The following is a 22,678-nucleotide window of genomic DNA, read 5'->3' on the forward strand; positions in this document are numbered from 1 at the left end:
CTCTAAAATTTGTAAGAAGCCCTGTTCTCACTGTTTACTTTTACTATCCTGAATAGGACTTATCATATTATTTTACTTCAAAGCATCCCAAGAGAGTGATCACACAAATAAAAACTGGTTTTGAAATCTGTATCTATGTTGATAAACTCTAATACATGTACACATCAGTATATTTAGACGGAGTTGCACCTGTATGAGATAAGTTACACATGTTTAAATGTTAGGAACATGTCAAACGTGTCTTCTCTGCCATACATATAATATTGTTAGCTAAACAATATAATTCTTTCTAACCAAATAACCACTGTGAAATACCTGATTCCCTTTACACCCGACAGCTGGGGCTGAAGCTTGTATTCCCAGTCAGAGCTGGACATAAGCACAATAGGAAAGGCAGAAACAGCTGCAAACTCTTGAGAGAAAACATTTGCAAAGCAACTTTGACTTTAGGCTTCAGGGTAGGAAGGAAGTAAAAATCATTTTTCTGTTCCTTTTCATGCATGGCAGCTGTCTTTGGAAAAAAATTATGTCCATTCCAGTTTATAACAGAAACTCCACAGTATTATTAAAACAGGAGTTCCAGGAACTTAGGCCTGGCCACAGATTTAGCACTTTACAGCAGTCAAAACATTTATAGAACTTGCTAGTACTGCTTGGCGAGCTTCAGCTAGAAGGTCTTTGCTGCACGCCTGACTGACTCCTCCCCCAACATTATTTGCTGTAAACAAACTGGATTTCAGTGATGTTGATTGTTTGATCCTTCAGTGCCTTGGGTTTATTTACATAAAATTTAAGGGAATGGAATTCTCTTGGACAAGTGTCAGAGAAATGGATCCTATGTGGGTCTCAATAGCCCTTTGTCTGTATGTCTTTGTGTTTTGCTGTCTTGATATCAGGTACATGTTTTTATCTCCCATACTAAAATTTCAGGGACGCCTGGGTAGCTCAGTGGTTAAGTGTCTGCCTTCAGCTCGATTATGATCCTGGGGTCCTGGGATCAAGTCCCACATTAGGCTCCCTGCTCAGCAGGCAGTCTCTTCCTCTGTCCCTCCCCTGGCTTGTGCTCTCTCTCACTCTCTCTCAAATAAATAAATAAAATCTTTTTTTAAAAAATAAAATTTTAGTTCCTCAAAGGCAGGTTCTGTGTCACTGTTTCCTTTGCTTTACTTATTTGCCTAGTAGAGCAAGGTTAGTAAGTTCCCAATATATATCTGATGAATTAAGAACCATGTGGTTTAAAAAAAATCAGTGATATCAGATCTTCACATAAAATAAGTATCTACTTATTTTCATCTTTAATGTTTTGGATGCACAGATAATGGGCATAATATAGCTTCTTTTATGTAAATGCTGGGAGACAAGAATAAAACACTTGTCACAGCATTTCTGTTACAATGAGACTGATGCACGACACATCACTTAGGTGGTGGCATCTGTCTCACAGCAGAATTTACTCAGGTATTAGAGCAATCTATCTAAAAATGGGATTTTATTACAACTTTAGAATCTGGAAATAGGCCAAGAACCTTTTGATGTAAAAGAATGTAAGACCTAAAGTGACTATAGAAAGCTTATTAATATGAAACTGGATGGATGAGGTAATAAACAATTTAGAAAAGAAGGAAAGCAAAAGTAAAGATAAAAAGTCAACATAGTGAACACATTAAGAATTCAACAGATGCCAGATTCTCTCATGCTCCTTCAAATTTTTTGGAATTCTATAAAATAGTATCAATGTCAATTAAAAACACATATTTAAAATAACACTACATATTTTACAAGGATAATAGATACGACGATATTTCAAATACTTTAGAGTGCTTGTGTGTGTAGGAGGGGACTGGCCATCCAGTTTTCAGATTTTAAGGAGTTAAGGACAGAATGAAATGGTTTGAGGTGGGTAAATAAGAACACTGGGCTGGGAGAGAGGGAGGAGTGGGGAGAAAGTGTAATAATTTGAAGCAATGGGAGGAGGGGAGACCAAGTGTGGAAGCATTTAGATAACAGGATCTGTATGATTAGTTTTGAGCTTGGAAGGCTTTATTTACATGTTTTATGGTTTGAAAAAAATCCCACATGCCCAACTAGTTAAAGAAAAACATGATTTAAAATATGGCAATGACCAATATCCATACACTACAAAGACAGTGGTAATTTTAAAAAATATATTTCGTAAAAGAATACAGATAGAGGATGTACAGATGGGCAAGTCAGAGGAAAACATCATTGTCCTCAACTGGTTTACTAGAAGTCACTGTCTGAGTAGGATGTTAATTAGATCTGACGATTATGAAATAAGAATCTCTCTTTAGAAGAAATTTCTAGTATTTGTAGAAAGTCATCATTTCCATAGATGCCATGGTCATTGTGCATTAATCAAGAACCTACTGATGAACTCACGTTGAAAGCACTACCCAGTAACTATTAAAGCAGTCAAAGAGATTCAACACAAGAGCATTTTAATTTCTGCAAAGTGCTAATTATTGTATCTAGGAAACACGATAACTGCGTCTGAAATGTGAATTTTTATTGTATGGAAATATGTTGCTATCTATTAAAAGCATTTCTTAATAAAATCTGGAATTTTTCCCCCAGTGTTTGAACTTCTTTGTGTCTGACCACATCATTTTGCAGAATGAGGAGAGCTGGAGTTACAATGGGATCTTGATGATAACGTCCTTTCCTAACTCCTGCCAATATTTCTCAATGATGTGAATGTTTCTTCTCTTGGAGACCACATGGTTCACACAATAGCTCTCCTTTGATCCATAGCTTCCCATGAAATAGGAAAACATCGCCTGGAAGTGCTTCAATTGTTTCATTTTATTCCAATCATGTGAGAGAAATCATGAATGGAAAATAACAACAACAACAACAAACAAAATCCCAAACCATTCTGGGCAAGAAAATTAAAGCAACTACATTTAAACTGAAAGTTTCCAGAATTTAACAAAAATAGGCCATACGCTTCATAAAGAATGGACCAGGCTTCATTGTTTTGCTTTCAGTCTGTCTCTAGCTTTTACTGTGATTTTCGCTTTATAATATTTGCAAATACCTTACTATAAAAACAAAATAAAACAAAAAACTAATTGCACCAAACCAGGTAAAACAGACAGAGCCACTCTTAGAAAGCATTTACCTGCATGAAGCGACCCTCTGACGTCCCAAGATTAGCAATGGTGAGGTCTCCTTTAATGAAGGTAGATATAGATGTTAAGAGGACTTGGTTGAATTGGCCCATGAATAAGTCAACACGCTGCAAAGCTGTGGTAAACTCTGTTCGATATTCATCACTGCGTACTTCACAGCCTGATGAATTTCTCAAAAGTGTCTGAAATAAAATATGGTCATAGAATGAATGTGAGTCCAGACGCGAACAGGCTGGTAAAAAAACTTCTCGGGATGTCTTTTCAGAGCTCGGAGGAGAATGGAAAGGATCACCATACAAAAAACAGAGAGCCCCAGACAGGCAGAGATTACTCTAGTGATCTACATGGCTCCAGTACCACTAGGTGCTCCACATGTATATAGATGTTAACTGGGGTAAACCTTCCTACCGCAGTTTGCGCTATGGTTGAATATGTGCATACATAAAAATGGAACTAGGTGGTGCCGGTAAAAGAAAAACAAAACTATAAATGTCTCAGCCCTGGGCATAAAGGTAATGCTTCTAGCAGGCAAGTCCAGTAAGATGGATTTCAACTGGAATAATAATAAATGTTAGAGTCATACATAATACATTAGATATTTGAAAATGTGTGCCTTTGTGCATTTGTGTGCAGTGAGGCGGTAGGGGGTGGTAGCTGATAGATAATTCACAGGGAGTCCGCAGAACACAGACCCCAGACTCAAGTTCCTGCATCAAATCCTAGTCTCTCGTGCTTATTTACCTTACATAGTCCCCATACTCTCTATGTATTTGTGAAATTCAGGTTATCCATTTCACAAGTAAAATCGAGAGAATTGTAGAGATGTGCCTACCTTACAGAGCTGTTGTAAAGGTTAAATGAGCTAATTTATAGAAATCTCTTACCACAGAACTCAGCACCTAGATAATACCACTGAAGTATTTGTCATCATTATGGGGAAAGGCTCAAAAAAAATATAAAAGCTGGGCACCACATGCCACAGTTACCAACTTACAAAAAAGGCAATTACCACTCAATCAGGTATTTATCTTACAGATTCAGCTTCAGATTTTTAAAAATATTGTTCAGTAATACATGTCAGTTAAGCACTGTGGATCCGTCCCTTCACCTTGACACCTCAGTGTCCTGGTTTTCCTTCTACTTCTCAGATTGCAACATTTAGTCCTGGTGCAGGACCATCTGTGCCTGCCTATCAGTGTCAGGGTTTCTCAAGGCTCCATCCTAGGGCTGCTCCTCTCCTCACTCTTCACACTCTCCCTACGCAACCTTAGTCTCTCCTGTGATGTCTATTACTATTTAGTTGACACACGCATTTGTACCTCCACCCTACCCTCTCCTCTGAGCTGACTGTGCATATATCAAATTGCCCGTAAAAAACACACTCAGATGTCTCCAAGACCTCAGGCTCAGCGTGACCAAAGCAGAAACCACAATCTTCCCCCATGCCTGAGCTGATGATACAACACACCCCCAGTGAATGGCTCTACCATTTCTCTAGATGCACAGGTCATAAATCTAGGTGCCATCCCTGATTCCTTCCCATGTATAGTCCATCACCAATTTTCATCAATTGCACTTTCTAAATATCTCCTGGATCCATCCAGTTTTCTCTATCTCCATACTTTGACCCTCATCCAACCCACCCCTTCCCATTCCTGAACTACTACAATGGTTTCCAAGTAAGACCTGCCATATCTGATCTCATCCATTCTCTACACTGCAGACAGATTTTTTTCTAAAACACAAATCTCATCATGTCACTCTCTTTAAAACACTTAATGTCTTCCTATTGCTCTCAGGATAAAAGACAAAAATTTTTAAAACGGCCTGGTGAGCTCTGCGTCATCTGGATCCTATTGAACTTTCCAAATTCATCCTCATTGTGCTCTCCTTTGCACTCCAGTGAGCTGGTTTTCCCTCAGTTCTCCAAATATGCCATGTGTCCTCCCATTACAGGGCCTTTGCACATGTTCCTGGAGTGATCCTTCCACCTTCATTCACCTTATTGACTGCTATGTCTCCTTCAGATCATAGTGTGTTGTCATTTCCTGAGGAAGCCTATTCTGATCTTAATATTTAAGTCAAATGCTTCTATTATCGACTGTCATAATACATTTTACCTATGTGTCATAGCACTCATAGCTGCAGCTACTATTTGCTTGTGGATTACATGATTGATGTCCCTGCCATCAGAGACCATACTTGTTTACTGCTGTGTTGTTAGTAGTAGGTGAAATATCACCCATAGATCTTTAATAAATATTAACTGAGTGAGTAAGTAAGTGAATCAATTATGAGTAGATGGGGGGTGAGTGTGGAGATATAAACTAATATTACTAAAGCTAGGGGCGCCTGGGTGGCTCAGTCGTTAAGCGTCTGACTTCAGCTCAGGTCATGATCCCGGGGTCCTGGGATTGAGCCCCGCATCGGGCTCCCTGCTCAGCGGGAAGCCTGCTTCTCCCCTCCCGCTCCCCCTGCTTGTGTTCCCTCTCTCGCTATGTCTCTCTCTGTCAAATAAATAAAATCTTAAAAAAAATAAATATTACTAAAGCTATTTTTTTCTTCTTCCAGGAGTAGGTGTAGTTAAGAGTTTATAAGAAACAAATAGAGTGCTTAGCTTCTGACTATACTTATAAGACATCTGGGAATTGGTAAATTTGGGGGAGATAACAGGGGGCAGGAGGACATAATAAGGAACTGTCTTCTAACTTGGAAGAAAAAGATAAAAAGTTTATTTTTACATATTTTTGTATGTAGTTTCAAGTTAAGGAAAATGATTTGAAGATTAGGAATTCTATTATCATCCTATTGTATTTATAATAATCAGAAAGCTGCCATAGTATATTTCAGACTAACTTAGTGTTGAACAACAAAGTGAAATAGAAAATTTACTTATCTTTATGTAAAACAGCCTTACTCCTTAATGTCAAAATTCTGTCACATGGAATACAGAGTTCTTACATCTATTGCCTTTTATGGTAAAAAATAATCTACAATGCTGTTTTATATAGTAACAAATATTTCCTCATTCAGTGGCAATAAATTAACAAAGAGTCTCAGAGATGCTAAACCTACTGACTCTTGTAATTAATGAAATGTTCTGGTTCTAGACATTTATTTTGATATATTAATGAGTGCTATTTCACTATTTAATTAGAAGCTTTTCTTCACTGAAGTACTATGGATTGCTCTGAGGAGTAGCAGATAACTAAAACATACCAGCAATTCAATAGTAACCGATTAATTGGTAATTAAGTTTCCATTGGTGATCAATCATCCATTTTGCAGAGATAGCCACAACCATGGAAGCTGCTTAAAGGAGCGAAGACCAGTTTTAAATCAAAGACCATCTCAAGTATTCCATTTCAGAGGTGACTGCTCTTCAGGGTCAGCATTGTGGTTGTTTTGTTCCTTTTCTTGCTTGTTTTTACTTTTTTCTATATCTAGATGGCATCTTGGGAACTTAAAGCCTCAAATTTGACCTTGCAGAGATATGATGGATTCAATGGGACATAAAAACAATTTGCTGCATGTGGAGTAGTCATAGATCGTAAATTAGAAGCAGCTTTCTGTCAACAAGAGGTCAGAAATGGTCTCATTCATCTTCTATCATCCTGCCCTGCATTGTGCTTAACACACAGTAGGCATTTAATAACAGCTTCCTTAAAAATTACTCTATCTACAAGGTACCCATCTGCATACCCAGCTTGCTTCCTTGTCTGTTTTGCTGAACTAGGCCAGCAGGAGAATGGAGGTGAAATGGATCTCCAAGTGCCTGCAAACCTGCAAGAACTCCTGGATCTTTTTTAAATGGAGGGAAGGTAACAACCAAACTTCAGCTAGTATGTGCCTTCACATGTAAGGCATAAATGAAGAACTCTGTACCAACTCAATTAATATTTATGTATATTCATGCATATTTACAGTTTCAGACTTCTCTCTTAGGAAAGTGTAAGGTCTCTAAATGGTATCTCCTCAAGGACTGATTGGATTATATCTCTATTTCTCCCCAAAACAAATTCCTAAGTTTAAAATCATTGCACAATGCTGGAATAGGATCTACAGAACACCTTGATCTTGAAAAGTTGTGCAATTTCGAGCTCAAAAACAAACGTCATGTCAAGTCCAAGTGACATTCAAATTTTATAAGCCAGGGGATCCCAACCTTATTCTTCTTCATTTTCTCTGTAGCTGAGATCTGCAGGAGAGGGGTGGGGGCAATAGCTTCTAGGAGAGAGTACCATTCTAGTATTCAGTGCAGGAGAGAGGACTACTCTTGTCTCTTCCTGCTGAGAATCTTGATAAACTCAGTGATTGGGGTCAGGGTGGCAGGAACTAGCTTACAGAGCTCTATGTTGTCTTTGAGTTTGAATAGTGTAATTTTAACCATCAGGGAGCCTTGGCTTAAGCTCTTGGCATTGCAAAGGTACAGCACTGTGTAAATATGACTAAATCTCAGTCTGATTCATTATGTCCCTTAAAGATAATGAGCAAATGTGTTTGTTGCTCATTTGTGCAGGGAAGATGGGGTGGCTTCTCACCACTTTACACACAGTTCCTGGGTGCAGCGTTTGGAGTGGGGTTGGGTCCAGATGGAAGAGCAACTACAGACCTGCTGCCACTTGTGCTTCCCTCAAAGCCAGGAGGGCTTGTGCTTTGAGGTAAAACTGCACATAGCTGGTGGAGGGCAGTTCTCTGGTAACATAGCTGCTTTGGGGCACCAAGGAAGGGTCTGCAAAGAAGGTTTCACCCCAGCACTAGTTGGGGAGTCAGACTAATACTCTCTTTTTGGTAACAAAAGGAGGAAGAAGGAAGAAAGGAAGGGAGGGAGGAAATCAATTTTTATCCTGCATCTACACTGTGCCAGGCACAGAGTTGGGCATTTTCACATACAAGCAGACTCACAGCCCTGTAGGGTTTTCAGTTTTCAGGAGCAAGAGACTCAGAGCAGCTAAGGGTGCAGCCACAGTGGCTGATTCACACTGGAACTGGCATCAGAACTGGAATACTCATTACAATCTGGTTCTATCTGATTCTCAAGCTCATGAATTTCTTCAGCTACTGTTTACTATTCTGGGCAAAGCTCCAAGAATTGCACAATTACAATAATGGAAAGGGCCTTAGGGACCATCTTACCCCAGCCCCTCATTTTAAGTATAAGAAACTGAAAGTCAGGGAAATTGTAACTCTCAGAGAGTTGGAATCAGTCAACAAAAGTTACCAATTAGCATGTTAAAAACCCTACAACTCTTCAAAGTAGGAAATATAGATTTACCCACCCCTGATTCCTTTTCTGAGAGAAAAGCTGAATTAATCACTGTTTTCTGGATAACAGTATAAAGATGACCACTAGCATTCTGGGCTGTTGTAATCAGCTTGGCTTTCAAATCTTCCTCTCTGTTGCCTACTTTGGTTTGTGACCATGACCATGTTTCCATCCAGGTAATTCTAAAATTTCAGTCATCACCAACTCCTCTCTCGAGCATTTCCCACATCCAGCTAGTTAGTTGCTCAGTCCCTCTGAAATCTGGTTATAGTCCTCCAGCCACACCTGCACCCCTGCCCCAGGCTAGGTGTTTCCTCACTGGCCTGCCTGTCTCCCATCTCATCTGCTTGAAGCAGTTATGAGCTGTCACTCTCTCCTTCAAAACTTTTAATTGCTTCCCAAAGGCCTGTAGGAAAAGCTCAAATTCCTTACTATGACATCCAAACCTGCCTCAATTTGTTTTTTTTTTTTTTTTAAAGATTTTATTTATTTATTTGAGAGAGAGCACATGAGAGGGAGGAGGGTCAGAGGGAGAAGCAGACTCCCTGCTGAGCAGGGAGCCCTATGTGGGACTCGATCCCGGGACTCCAGGATCATGACCTGAGCCGAAGGCAGTCGCTTAACCAACTGAGCCACCCAGGCGCCCCCTCAATTTGTTTTTAAGTCTTTTTTCCATTAAGGCGAAAGATCAAGTGACCATCTAGGACACCGAATGAATCTGAGTGGCTATCCTGACACAAGACCCTTCCCACTCTTGGATTTGTGCATTTGCTTTGGCAGCTGATGCCCCCAGCTCTTGCTAGTCAGTGACACCCACTCCTTGGTCATGTAAACCTGAAGGCTGGCTCTGTTCTAAAGTCTCTCCTTACAAGGTCTGTTGAAGGACAGAAGTAATATGTTTTATTGGGTTGGGAGAGGGGAGATAGTGACAAAGAATAAGGCGGATGGTATAAGGGTACAGGGAGATACCATATAGCTTTAGATATTTGAGTCAGGAGGGAAAAAGAAATAAGAAAAAAATTCACTCTATAAATATATTGTTCAGGCATATACACATGTATAGTGCAACTAAAGGCAAGGAAAAGACAATTCACAATCATTGTTTACCCACTTTTCTGGGAGGGAGAGGGATATGACTGGGATGGGACATACAGGGGACTTAAAGGCTTTGGTAATATTCTTTTTTCGGCCTGATGGTAGAGAACTCAGCATTTGTTTTATTGCTCACACACACATGCACACACCACATACATACACACAGAGTACATGATTCTTTTGTATATATGAATATATTATAACAAAAATAAATTTTAAAAGAAAACAGTGAACAAATGGGAAGTGAAAAAGTGGAAAGAGCCTGTTAAGAACTCTGCCCACCCCAATTTCTTAACATCCTAAGCAGGTCTGAAACATTCTCGTGGCTTTTCTTAGCTCACAGTAATAATGTTAAATATCATCTGCATAGTGGGTTATGCTTTTCCAAGTACATTATCCCATCTGATCCTCTAAATAAGTCTGTGAATTGGATTTGTTATGATCATCATATTTCTACAGATGAAGAAACTAAAGTTCAAAGAGTTGTCAGTAAATATCAGAGCTTGAAACCTAGTTGTTGATTTCAAATCCTATGTTCCTTATACTGCATTATACTCCTTACTTACAGGCTCCTACAGTATTTCTGAGACAAACCCACATTCCAGGGATGGTCTAAGGACATGGTGAAACCTGCTGTACAGGACTGGTTCTACTCAGCTGGGATTTGATGAGTCACATGACCTTGGGCAAATCGCTTGATCTCTCTGGGTCTGAGTTTTATTTTACTTATATAACAAACATTTGTCTAGAGTGTTTACAATGTGTCAGACACTGTTCTAAGCACTTCACAAATATTAATTCACTGAATCTTCATAAGAGTGCAAGGAGGAAACTGAGGCACTGTGTGGTCACATGACCACCAGCAGCTGTAGCAGGGCAAGGACTAAACCTAGGTTACATAGCACCAGGGTCTTCACCCCCCCCACCCCCGCCCCCAACCCAGGCTTGACTGTAAAGGAGTGAATTGATCTCAAAGTTCTCTTTCTGCTCTGCCATCCGGTGGGTCTGTGGATGGCTTTCCAGTGCTTCCCCTGGGCTTGGAATTACCAAACTGCCTTAAGCCCGCTGCTGGAACAAATGAATGCTCAGGATGTTTAAAATGCCATGAGTAAACAGTCACTGTCCCCCAACACCTTAGGCTACTCCAAAAGAGCCTAAACAGATTCTCGATATACATGCCTATTCTTTAAGAAGTTCTGGAAAGCATTTAATTGTTCAAGGTTTATCCTCTTCTAAAATAATTCTGTGGGGGCCCCAGGGTGGCTCGATCGGTTAAGCATCAGACTCTTGATTTCTGTGCAGGTTGTGATCTCAGGGTTGTGAGATCAAGCCCTGCCTGGAGCCCTGCACTCAGCGGGGAGTCTGCTTAAGATTCTCTCTCTCCCTCTGTTCCTCTCCTATCTTGCATGTGAGCGCTCTCCCCCTCTCTCTCTGTGCGCGCTCTCCACCTCTCTAAGAAAGAAAAATGATAATAACAGTAATTATATGAAGTCCTCTCTGAGAATCAATGGTAAACACCCTGTTCTGCTTTTTAAAAAACTTGTTACAAACTTGCTTCCTTAACTCAAGGGCTTATATACTGTCATAGGGCTAAGTAATAGGAACTACTCTACAATTTGTAAGCCTTGAAACAATAATTTAGTCTTTCTTTATTTTTTCATTAGTACTTGACAGATTTTTTTTTACCTCAGACATATACTTTTTTTTATAAAAAGAAAATTGAAGTGCTATATACCTCAATGTATTTGATTCAAACTGTTTTCCCTAATTAACATTATGATGCATGCAGTGAATATGTAATTACATTTAATTCAGTATAATTAAGGATGTGATATATTTAAAATAGTGATTCCTTTAATTGATCTATAGGACATATTTAGCTCATCTATAGATAATTTAAATCGGTCTTGCAGATAGATTTTTAAATATATACCATTTTGTAAAATCTTTGCCAGTTACTCATACCTTTTTCCTTCTTGCCCATGACTAAATCAACAGGAGCATTTTAATATAAACTTTATTCATAATCACCCTTTCTACAAATTCTATTGACACGTAATGGTTTTCTGGGGGATACATATTTCAAAATAGATGGTCCCTCTTTGCCTAGAACTTTTTATATAGCTGGCTAAAAACTCAACTGCTTTAATCTCAGGAATTCCACATAACTTACTCCCCTAAATTTCATTCATGTGCTCTCTTCTCTTTATTTAGTGAGATTGGGAGAGGTGCTGTGGAACTCACTGCAGGCAGGGGCACAGAGCTTTGAACATCAGTGTCTGGTTATGTTTCTTTCAGATATATTTAACTTCTATCAGTCTGTACTCAGATGTCTAAGATGTCAACACTGAAGCCTGATTCTCTGTAAAATGCAGAAGAGTCAGCTCTCTGACAGAGCAGGCCCTTCTCTTTGGGGTCCTTTTTTTTTTTTTTTTTAAAGATTTTATTTATTTTTCAACAGAGAGAGAGAGACAGCGAGAGAGGGAACACAAGCAGGGGGAGTGGGAGACGGAGAAGCAGGCTTCCCGCTGAGCAGGGTGCCCGATGTGGGACTTGATCCCAGGACCCGGGGATCATGACCTGAGCTGAAGGCAGACGCAGAACGACTGAGCCACCCAGGCACCTGTCTCTTTGGGGTGGTCCTTAATGCAAGGCCAGACTGTTATGCTGGTGTGGTCGAATGCTAAGAATGTGACTATGTTGTTTTGTGCTGCAGAGACAACTCTACTTGGTGTTGTGCTCAGCTGTCATTTAAAAGAAAGATGCTTTCTTGGGGCGCCTGGGTGGCTCAGTCGTTAAGTGTCTGTCTTCAGCTCAGGTCATGATCCCAGGGTCCTGGGATCGAGCCCCGCATCGGGCTCCCTGCTCAGCAGGAGGCCTGCTTCTCCCTCTCCCACTCCTCCTGCTTGTGTTCCCTCTCTCGCTGTGTTTCTCTCTGTCAAATAAATAAATCTTTAAAAAAATAAATAAATAAAAAATAAAAGAAAGATGCTTTCTCAATACTTCTGCTGTCAATGGCTCCCCTTGATGAAGTAATCCTGCCTCACGACTTCAATAGTCACGGAGTTCATTACAATCCAAGACCTCAAGCAGGGGAGCAAAGCTGGGGAGCAGTTAAGGAAGAGCTGATCTGTCTCCAGGAAGGGAGGAAGGGTATCATCTCTGGCCCTGATCAATTCAGACGGCCCTGAACGTAATACAACCAGGCATCTGGCCAACCAGCTGCTGGCTCCACACTAGTGATCCACGAGGTGATGGATGCTGCCTCGTGGGGATGACCTAACTTCATACACCCAGCGGCATTCTCTCTTCTGAGGACCAGCCCTGTCTCTGCAACTGCCTTTAGGCCAAGTTTGAATGTGCCATCGATGCCATTCAAACTCATCGCTTTTCTTTCCAAACTAATTCCCTTTTCTAGCTTCCTATTTCTGTATGGCATCAATAGTGACTCTCTCCCTTTAGGTCTCAGCCATCTTTGACTTTTCCTTTTCTTTTATTGTTTATATCCACCTATTGATTCTTATAAATGTTTCTATCAAGTTAAAGGAAATCAGATACTTGGCCTTCTACAATCTAATTTCCTTGATTCCAGAATCTCCTTGTTCAAGTCCACTTCTATAACTTTAGTGTAAGTTCCTCAAACACCTTCTTAGTCACATCCAGAGGTAACCATCCCAGCCTAGAGGAGAAGAGCATGGGCTCTGGAGTGGCCCTGCGCTTATTAGCTATGCAAACTTAGAGAGGATACTTAGATCTCCAAGCCTCACTTCTTCACTTGTAAAATGGGAAAATGCACACCTAATAGAATTGTTTTGAGGTTTAAATAAAATGAATCCAGTGTCAGAGGCAGACACACAAAATAGCTAACTAACAATGCAAAGTACAAAGAACATCACTGTAAGATACATTCCAAAAACATTGGTACAGGTGGTAAATGCTATAAGATTAGGAAAACAGATCAGTTGTGGGCTTAAAAAGCTAGAGAAGGCTCATGGCAGAGGCCAAAGTTGACACAGGTCTTGACAGAAATTGGATTAGTGAAGAGGGAAGATAGAAATACTTGGAGCAGGATGTATTTTATGTATATGTGTGTATGGATTTATATACACATGTGTACAAATGCATTTATATAAATGAAATAAAAATATATCCACCTTCTTCTCAAGGTCTTTGGGACTCAAAAGACTCAGAATTCTATAATGATAGCAGTTCTGGAATTCTAAGTGTTAAAATGTTTGCTTCTTTATCATCATTTCCTAAGGTGAATCAGATCTGAAACAGACCAAGTCCATGTGGTTTGGCTTTAGCAGGCTTCATACCTCACCTCAGTCAGAGCCAGGAGTGACAGAGTGATCCATAAAGAAAGTTGCCCCGAGTGAAGCAAATTTTAATGCTTAGTGTATAGAATTTTTCTGCTTTCTTCAATTTAGTTAATAGAAAACAAATTTTAATGTACTTACTCACTGAATTGTAAGAGCTACTCAAAAGACAGAGCACCAGTTACCGTGCACTAAGCAATACAACAGAAGCAATTCTTTCTTTAGGGTATAAGAGCCATGGTCTGTTTATGTGCCGAACAGTGTCACGCTCAATAGAAACCAGGCTGATGAATGTCTTAGTGGAGAGCCAGGAGAGGTGAAAGATAGATGAAACCAGAGTTCTTCAACTGGGCCCCAGTATATTGTTTAAACCCATGACTATATCCTAGCCTGCCATGACTGTCATCACCTCTTGTCCCTCCTTTCCTCCTTACCATTTGCAGTGAGACTCTTTACTCATCTTCTTTCCTTGTTCCTGACCAGAACTGTGTATCAGGAACCTCAATCTGGGGGCAACCCTCCTCATTGACCAAAGTCCCCAAGGCCCTTACCCAATTCTTTTCTATTCTTCCTGCATCTACATCAAGTCCAAGCTCATGCTCTGTACCAAGAATGTATTTAGGACCAATGAAATGATTTGCCATTGTGGAATGTAATCCTGTGGCACAGTAAGGGTGGTATTGAAAAAGACCTTCACTCTTGACTTCTTTTCCTTAACTCACACATTATTTTCAACTTGAAATCATGGACTGGCGGTTCGTGGTGAAAAAAATCTTTGGATTCAAAAAGTAAACTTCATGGAGGGCACTGCTACTGTACCACTGCTTGAGCAATGTCCACCAGAAGGTGTGGCCTAAGGTGCTTCATACAGACAGTATCACCTACTCAGAGGGGAAGCTCTGCTGAAAGGCTCAAGAAAGACTTAAGGAGCAGAACAGTTACTCTACCTTTCTCCTTTTAATTGCTTTAAATATGTTTTCCCAATTTGGATTAAGTACAAAGCTCTGAAATTCCTGTCTCTTCACCCTACCTATCTTCATCTTTTCTTTTCCTCTCATTTTTCTCCATCTTTGTTTTTTGATCCACCTTCATTCCAAACTAGTGGATGATGGAGTGTGTGTGTGTGTGTGTGTGTGTGTGTGTGTGTGTAAGGAAGGGGATGAAACATCCCAGAATTTCTTCAATGCTAATTTAACTTTTGGAAACTCCCCAATTCTATAAATTAATTTTTAGAGATTTGGGGGAGAGAATGAAAAACTGTTTTATCTAAAAATTATTTTTATGAATCAGCATTTTATTACATTATTTGAAATATGAGGCTTTGTCATAACTATGTGTCTATTTGATAAACAGATATTTTATTCAAGATACTTTGTTAGGTACTAGGATATGGAGATTGAAAAGTCACAGTCCATATTTTCAAGGGGCTAATGAGGAAACCAGTGAACATATTACCACAGAGTGTGGTAAAAGATATGGTAGAAATAAAGGGTGCTACTGGAGCACTCAGGAAAGGCAGCTTATCCAGAATGGAGGGTTAGGGGAAAACTAGAGAAGATTTCCTGGGGCAGGAAATGCCTGAGTAGAATTGTAAAGAATGGGGAGAAAGTGTTAACCTGACAAAATGAGTGTTAAAGGGAATTTGAGGCAGATGAAGTAATATATGTTAAGGCAGGGTTGTGAGAGATATTGATGGATTCTGGGAACTAAAAGAATGATAGGTTGACACATAACTGATAAACTCACAGGTTGAGTCACATTGCACTTAATATCCAAAATATACAAGGAACTCATGCAACTCAGTAGTAGCAAAAAAAGAAAAAAATTAAAAAATGGGCAAAGAAACTGAATAGACATTTTTCTAAAGAAAATGTACAGATGGCCAACAGGAACATGAAAAGGTGCTTAACATCACTAATTAGGGAAATGCAAATCAAAACCACTATGAGATTTCACCTCACACCTGTCAGAATGCTATTATCAAAAAGACAAGAGAGAACAAATGTGGGTGAGGACGTTAAGGGAATCCTTGTACAGTATTGGTGGGAATGTAAACTAGTATAGCCAGTAAAGAGCATGGAGGTTCCTCAAGAAATTAAAAATAGAACTACCATATGATCCAGCAATCCCATTTCTGGGTATTTATCCAAAGGGAAAAAAAGAGAAACAAACCATTATCTCTAAGAGATATCTGTACTTCCATGTCAATTGCAGCACTATTCGCAATAGCCAAGATATAGAAACAATCTAATTATCTATCAGTGGATGAACGGATCAAGCAGATGAGGTGCATATGTCTATTCAGACTTAAAAAAAAAAAAAGGTATCCTGTCATTTGCCACAATATGGATGAACCCGGAGGGCATTATGTTAAGTGAAATAAGCCAGACAGAGAAAGACAAATACTGCATGTTATCACTTTTATGTGGAATCTTAAAAAAAAAAAATGTTGTGCTCATAGAGACAGTAGAAAACTGGTTGCCAGGGGCTGGGGCAGCAGGGGGGTGGGAGTGGGCAGTAGAAATAGGGAGACATTGGTAAAAGGGTACAAACTTCCAGCTAAAAAAGTATGAGGATCTAATGCATAACATGGTGACCACAGTTGAATACATTATATTATATAAGTGAACTCTGCAAGGGGAGTTTAGAATGATAGGCTGAGGGTAAGGTGGCACCAGTGTGCTTGAGCTACCTTGCACTGCTTACAGAGCCAATTGTGACTATTTCTTCCTAATTCTTGTTCAGTGACTAACTTGGTAGCTTGAAATTGGCTTGGTGGGGGTGTTTACACCACAGAAATTGGCAAGCACTACAGATCAGGGGCTTCTACTCCCCCTTCCCTGAGAATTAGACATTTGCCAGCACACTGGTGGGTTTGAAGACCAGGAAACAGCCAAGGCCAAGGTAGGAAACTTCTTGAATACATACTAAAGAGTGTGGATTTTACTCTGAAACCACTGGGGAGCACTCAAATTATTTTAAGGGACACAGTAACATAAATGGGTTTGCTTTCAAGAAAGATTACTTATTCCAGCAGCAGTCTGGAGACAAACAGATTGGTTGGGGATGAGGATGGAGCCAGGGAGATTTACTTTTATCTTACTGGCATCATTTTCAACGTACTAATAAAAGAAAATCTATCTGGAATGATAACATACAATTTTCTGTTTCTCCTTTGTGTATATGCAGAAGGAGAGAAGTAAAGATTTTGAAGCTTCATATTTACGATAAATGAGACTAGGTTTTATTCTGAAGAAGGAATAGAAGAAGCAGGCTGAATTAGATTGTGCTAATGGAGAAGGCTGAAATAGGCTGAAAGATTCTTTGGAAATATTAAGTTCCTGGATTAAATAGGTGTTGTTAGTTGCACCCAAACCAGCAAGCTAGAGAAGGTGCTTAGAAAGTCTTAAAAAAGGTTGGTACACAGAATGAGAATGTCAGCTTGGGTTAATGAATGAGAGAGGTTGTGTAAACTATTACTTAATCCCAGTTGAGGGTTTCCTGAGCCACTGGGGAACTGGGCTGAGGTTGGTAGACGAAAATAAGGTTAGAAGGAAATAGAGCATTAAACAAACAATAGTTCAGTTTAACTTGTAATTTAGCCAGAGTTCAGAGTATAAAATAAAAGCCTTGCTAGCAGCAAGAAAGAGAAAATGAAGCAATGATAATATCATTATTAAAGTAATTGTCCAACCATTCACTGGAACAGAGATTTTATTATATTTCTACAGTGAAAATATAAAATTTGACTATTTTTTAGCTGGTTTGTGAATTCCCAGCATATAGAGTATTAAATAAAGCAGGGGGAGTTATAACAGCTGGTTCTAAGGGCCTAGAGAATATAGAAAAAGCTTTACTATCTAAAGCTCACACAAATGCTAAATTAATATTTACTTATGAAAATTTAGATGTTTACTTTTCAAATATTTCATAATCCCTCTTTTTTTATGAGTTTGTCTGCATTCAATTGGATTGTTATCATGAGGGTCATAAGATACTGAATATCATATAGTTTACACCATAACTACCCTGGATTCTGAAAAATATGGATTTATTTTTTTTTTAAAAGAGCTTTCTTATTAGGTGTGGCAAAGTCCTGGTGTTTATTTTTTTGTGATCTGTAACTGTGCCACAAATGCTGAACTTCAAATTTTCAATAGTGCCGCCATGGCACATACTCAGAATCACAAAAAGTATTGTTTGCCTAAAAATCTGAAATTAGTGCTTATGTTTTCTTAGCATTTGATTCTAAAAAAGTATCTAGATAGAAACATCATCACAACTTACCATAATATATATATATATTTTCAAGCAGGCACATATTTTAGTCTTCTCTGCACATGTCGAAAACCCGACCTTACAATGTTAATACTATTGTTAAACAACTGCTTACATATTATTCATTATTTTGCAAATACTGACTACTATTCTTTTTTTTTTCTGACTACTATTCTTAATATTGGGCCAGTATCAGAATTGATCTTGTGTTTTTTCTGCCCAGTTCTACTTGGAATCAATATCTTTGTTATGACCCTTCAGAAGTCAGAGTGTTTAGTTGAGAATAAGGAACACTGCCCATTTTTTTCCGTATCAGCTCTAGATAAACCCAACGTAGTTGGTATTTTCAAATTAGAGATACTTCTCAATTACTCTTACTAATACATTTACTGGTTCTTGTTTACCATGATGTTGGAGCCACAAATAAGTTTACATTAATGAATTATCAGATATAATGAATCATCAGATATATTCTATTATAAATTCCTCATCTTTATTTATTTAATTCAGTTCCTTAAGTACCAGGATCACCTAATTTGACCTTAGATTCGCCTCTATTACTGCACTTCCAAACATGTCCACAGTCTTGGACCTTCTCATATTGTGGATATATGAAGAAAAATAATCTCACCTCCCTATTATCTTTCCTAAGGTTTTGTATACCCTCCCCACGCCCCCAACCCCAGACACACACTGTACTCTTATAAACAATCTCTTACATTTAGGATTCTGGTTACTTTACTGGAAATAAATAGTCCTTTGCTATAATTATAGCCTTCAGGAAGGGGTAAGCCAATGACCTCTCTGACTTGCAGGCACAGGAATGAGCCCTGAGGATTAAATGCCTCCTATTCCCTCATCTTTTCCCATGGTAGACTCCATTTCTTTTTGACCAAACAAAAGTGAACAAAGTGAGGAAGAAAAAGGTGAGTATTTCTTTCAATTCCTCACATGTATTTTTTGCACTTGCATTTCAAATCTTCATGGTTTGTGGGGATGGCAAAAACAGTGCCTTTTACGACCCAGTCATAAAAATACACTTGTAGATTTTATCAAGGGCCTTTATCCAAACACTGCAGCAATTTAGATGGTCTCTATTTACTATGTAAATATATAGGTTTCTTTTGGAGGACAACATTTTTTGTCAAATAAAATCAACCCTATTATCTGCGGTCTGCAAGTCATACACTTAGGTACAAAGAAGCAGGACAAACTGCCTGCCCTCTAAGACCTTAAACTTATTTAGATGTTTGCATGATTAAGTATATATAAATGAACATGATTAAAATGAAAGAAAAAGGCAAAATATCTGCAGCTAGAGATGCATTAGAACAATATAAAGGCAGCATTAACTAGAGGGCATGCCCCTGTACCTTCTTCCTTCAGTAGGCACTCATGACATCCTCGTGAGTCCCGGGAGCACTTGCCTCTCACTTAGCTCTCTAGGCCACATGATTCACATGAGAAGGAAATAGTCTAAAATGAAGACAGCTGTGCAGAGGATGGTATATACATGTAGAAAGAGAATATGATTTGGGCCCACCTCAGCGTCACATTCCCTTGAATTCCATCAACTTTTATAATTTTGATAGTTTCAAAGGAGCTTATTTTGTGTGTTCTTGGAATTATGATTCACTTTGTCACAGGACCTACTGGTAATAGGACAATCCCTTCCATCCCCAGGAAATGCAGGTTCTTCTGATGCATAGGTTTCTAGTGTTGGCCACAGGAGAAAGGTGAGGGGGATAAGAAAGAAACAACTTGGACACGTACAAGACATCTCTGTTTCAAAGCTGATTAAAGTGATAGGCTAGGAGAGGCAGTAAGTGCTACCTACATTATGTGCTTAGCTTCTAGAAATCTACACATTATCTTCCTCATACTGAGAATTACTTAATGAAAAGTAACTTTTTTTTTTTTTTTAAAGATTTTATTTATTTATTTGACAGAGAGATAGCGAGAGCAGGAACACAAGCAGGGGCAGTGGGAGAGGGAGAAGCGGGCTTCCTGCTGAGCAGGGAGGCCGATGTGGGACTCGATCCCAGGACCCTGGGATCATGACCTGAGCCGAAGGCAGACGCTTAACGACTGAGCCACCCTGGCGCCCCAATGAAAAGTAACTTAATTCACTTAGAAATCAAAGAAAAGGCAAACTTTGAATACACAAACAACTTTTTAAAATACATACTGTTAAAAAAGTTTAAATCTCCGGGACAGTTCTACCTCTTGTGATATGTTTTTCTAAGTGTAAAATAATATGCACTCATGTCCAGAATCCACTTTAAAAAGCTGGCTAAATGCAGCACCATGTAGTTAAGTCCTAAAGTTTATTAAACAGGTAATAACTATTAGTTTATAAATACTGGCTATGTAATTGGCCATGTACATATGGACATGGCTTTTTCTAAAATTTTGGGCTTTATGTAAAAGTTAACTTTTAGCCTTATGTAAAAGTTAACTGTCATCTCCTCGGGGTGGCCTTTTGTGACTATGCTATCAAATTAACATATTCCTCCTTATTTGCATTCACAGATGTTCCTTTCCCTCATACTATATTTCATAAACTATAATGATGTATTTATTGGTGTGACTGAGTTTTTATTGTCATCTCTTCCCCTAGTGTGTTCGCTTCATAAAGACAAAACCCATGCCTATTTCATTCACCACTGTAATACCTGAAAGGTTAGGCACTCCTAGCCAAGAAATCTATTGAATTTCTTGTTGAATCTTGGTTGTATGAATAAATCCTTTCCTCTGTCTTTTGCTGAAAACAATGATCACAACTTTTTGGTCATTTTATGCACTAAATAAAACGATTAGGCTTCCAGAACTTGGCTTAAGCTAATAAGATGAAAGAACAAGCATGTAATGTAATTAGCTTAAAATAAATGGAAAATATTGCACATTTTATTGTCAAGATAATTTTTAGAGATATTCGTTTTTGCTATTGACTCCCACTGCATTAGTGCTTGTATCTGCTTAGTGCATTAGCACTAAATACTATTGATTCACTCAGCTCACAGACCAATTTAATCTTTGCATTTGTCCCATTTGCTGAGCACCACCTCACCTATAGTTCAGTTAGTAGAGTGGCTGCTAGATGCAAGTGTTAATCAGATTTTAAATTTAAAATGTCATTAGAAAATTTAATATCACACAAATTTACACTTTTCTGGTATATGGACATAAATTCTAGCAAATCATGAATAATCCATATATTTTGAGATGACAACTCAGCAAACTTAATTTTCATAAAATCAGTTTTAGAAAAGAGTGCTTTACAAATCAAAACTGACCTTAATTCACCCCTTTTACCTAGAGCGTGATTTGAAATGTCACCTACCATTTTAATGTCCTCTGATTGATGAACATTTTGGTGATTTACCCAAATAAGAAAACTGAGGTCAGACTGCAGTCTGAATCCTCCATTTTTATTTTTTGTTTTATAGTTACTATTCATAAGGCATTTCCCCTTTTTGTGAGCATCAAGAATGGTGAAAATAGCCTTTATTTTATATCAGCATGCATTTATAAGACATTTTTCTGTCTTCTTGTTGAAAAACTAGAGAATATTTTTGAAATACAGAAGGTAGACACACTTCACCTGCTCTAAGTTAGCCTAGGGTCTAGGGTGAATTGCAGTAAACCTCTTCCCCAAGGCTTTTAAAATAGGAAGTCAACACTGCTCAGCAAGTAATTCATATGCAAATGAACCAGCATGGAACATTTTAGTTAGAAAAAATACATAATAAGCAGACCGGAATGTATTCAGGATCTTAGAATCACTTACCACATTCACTATTATTAAAAACAAAACAAAACAAACAACAGCAACAACAAAACACCAAGGGAGTTTTAATAACTTCAAGAGTAGCTGAGCCCTTGGTTTCATACCCGATAAATGAGCCCTTTTACAGCCCTCCCTTGGCGGCTGGAGATGTGACTTACAGCACATATGTGGGTACTGAGTCATTCTGGACTCTGTGTGCCCACTGACTCGGTATTTGTGCCAATCCATGAATAAGCAACAGCAGAAATTCCTCATGGGTATTCTATCCAAATTCTAACAGATCCTCCTTTTTCTTATTAGAGGAGATAAGAATGCAGGATGGGATGACCATTGATAAGACAGAAGTCTGAAGTAAGGGTGTAACACCCAAAATCGGATACGTGATTCTGAGTAAAAAAATCCATTACTACTCAAGGAGGTTAATAGTCTTATCAAAATGCAGGATCGCATGTGCTTTCATTTGTTTCTAATCATGTAGTAGTATGACAATGAAAATATCATGTGTTAGAGCTGTCTTCAAAGTTCTGTTAACACCAGCTTTTCAAAAACCAACTTTAAATTTTTTTTTGCATGAACTCCTTATTGTTTGCTATATCAATTTTACCAAGTGAATCTCCATGTCGAAACCAACTACTTAAATGAGGAATTCTTAATCTCAGGAAACAAACTGAGGGTTGCTGGAGTGGTGGGGGGTGGGAGGGATGGGGTGGTTGGGTGATAGACATTGGGGAGGGTATGTGCTATGGTGAGCGCTGTGAATTGTGCAAGACTGTTGAAT

General features: G+C 38.8%; 1 protein-coding gene across 2 annotated transcripts in view; it reads right to left on the minus strand.

Annotated features, from left to right (window-relative positions):
• The window catches only part of MET (MET proto-oncogene, receptor tyrosine kinase), a 115,516-nt gene that overhangs the window by 54,695 nt on the left and 38,143 nt on the right, over positions 1–22,678 (minus strand). Inside the window, exon 3 of one of the 2 annotated variants that reach the window (XM_081800205.1) lies at positions 3,143–3,334. The exons of the other annotated variant lie outside the window; for it this stretch is intronic. Within the exon in view, the coding sequence (XP_081656331.1) occupies positions 3,143–3,334 (192 nt within the window). The remainder of the gene's footprint in view (positions 1–3,142; positions 3,335–22,678) is intronic. 2 annotated transcript variants of the gene reach the window in all.

This window comes from Leptonychotes weddellii, chromosome 12, assembly GCF_054177405.1.
Source record: "Leptonychotes weddellii isolate Sample4059 chromosome 12, ASM5417740v2, whole genome shotgun sequence".
NCBI lineage: Eukaryota > Metazoa > Chordata > Mammalia > Carnivora > Phocidae > Leptonychotes > Leptonychotes weddellii.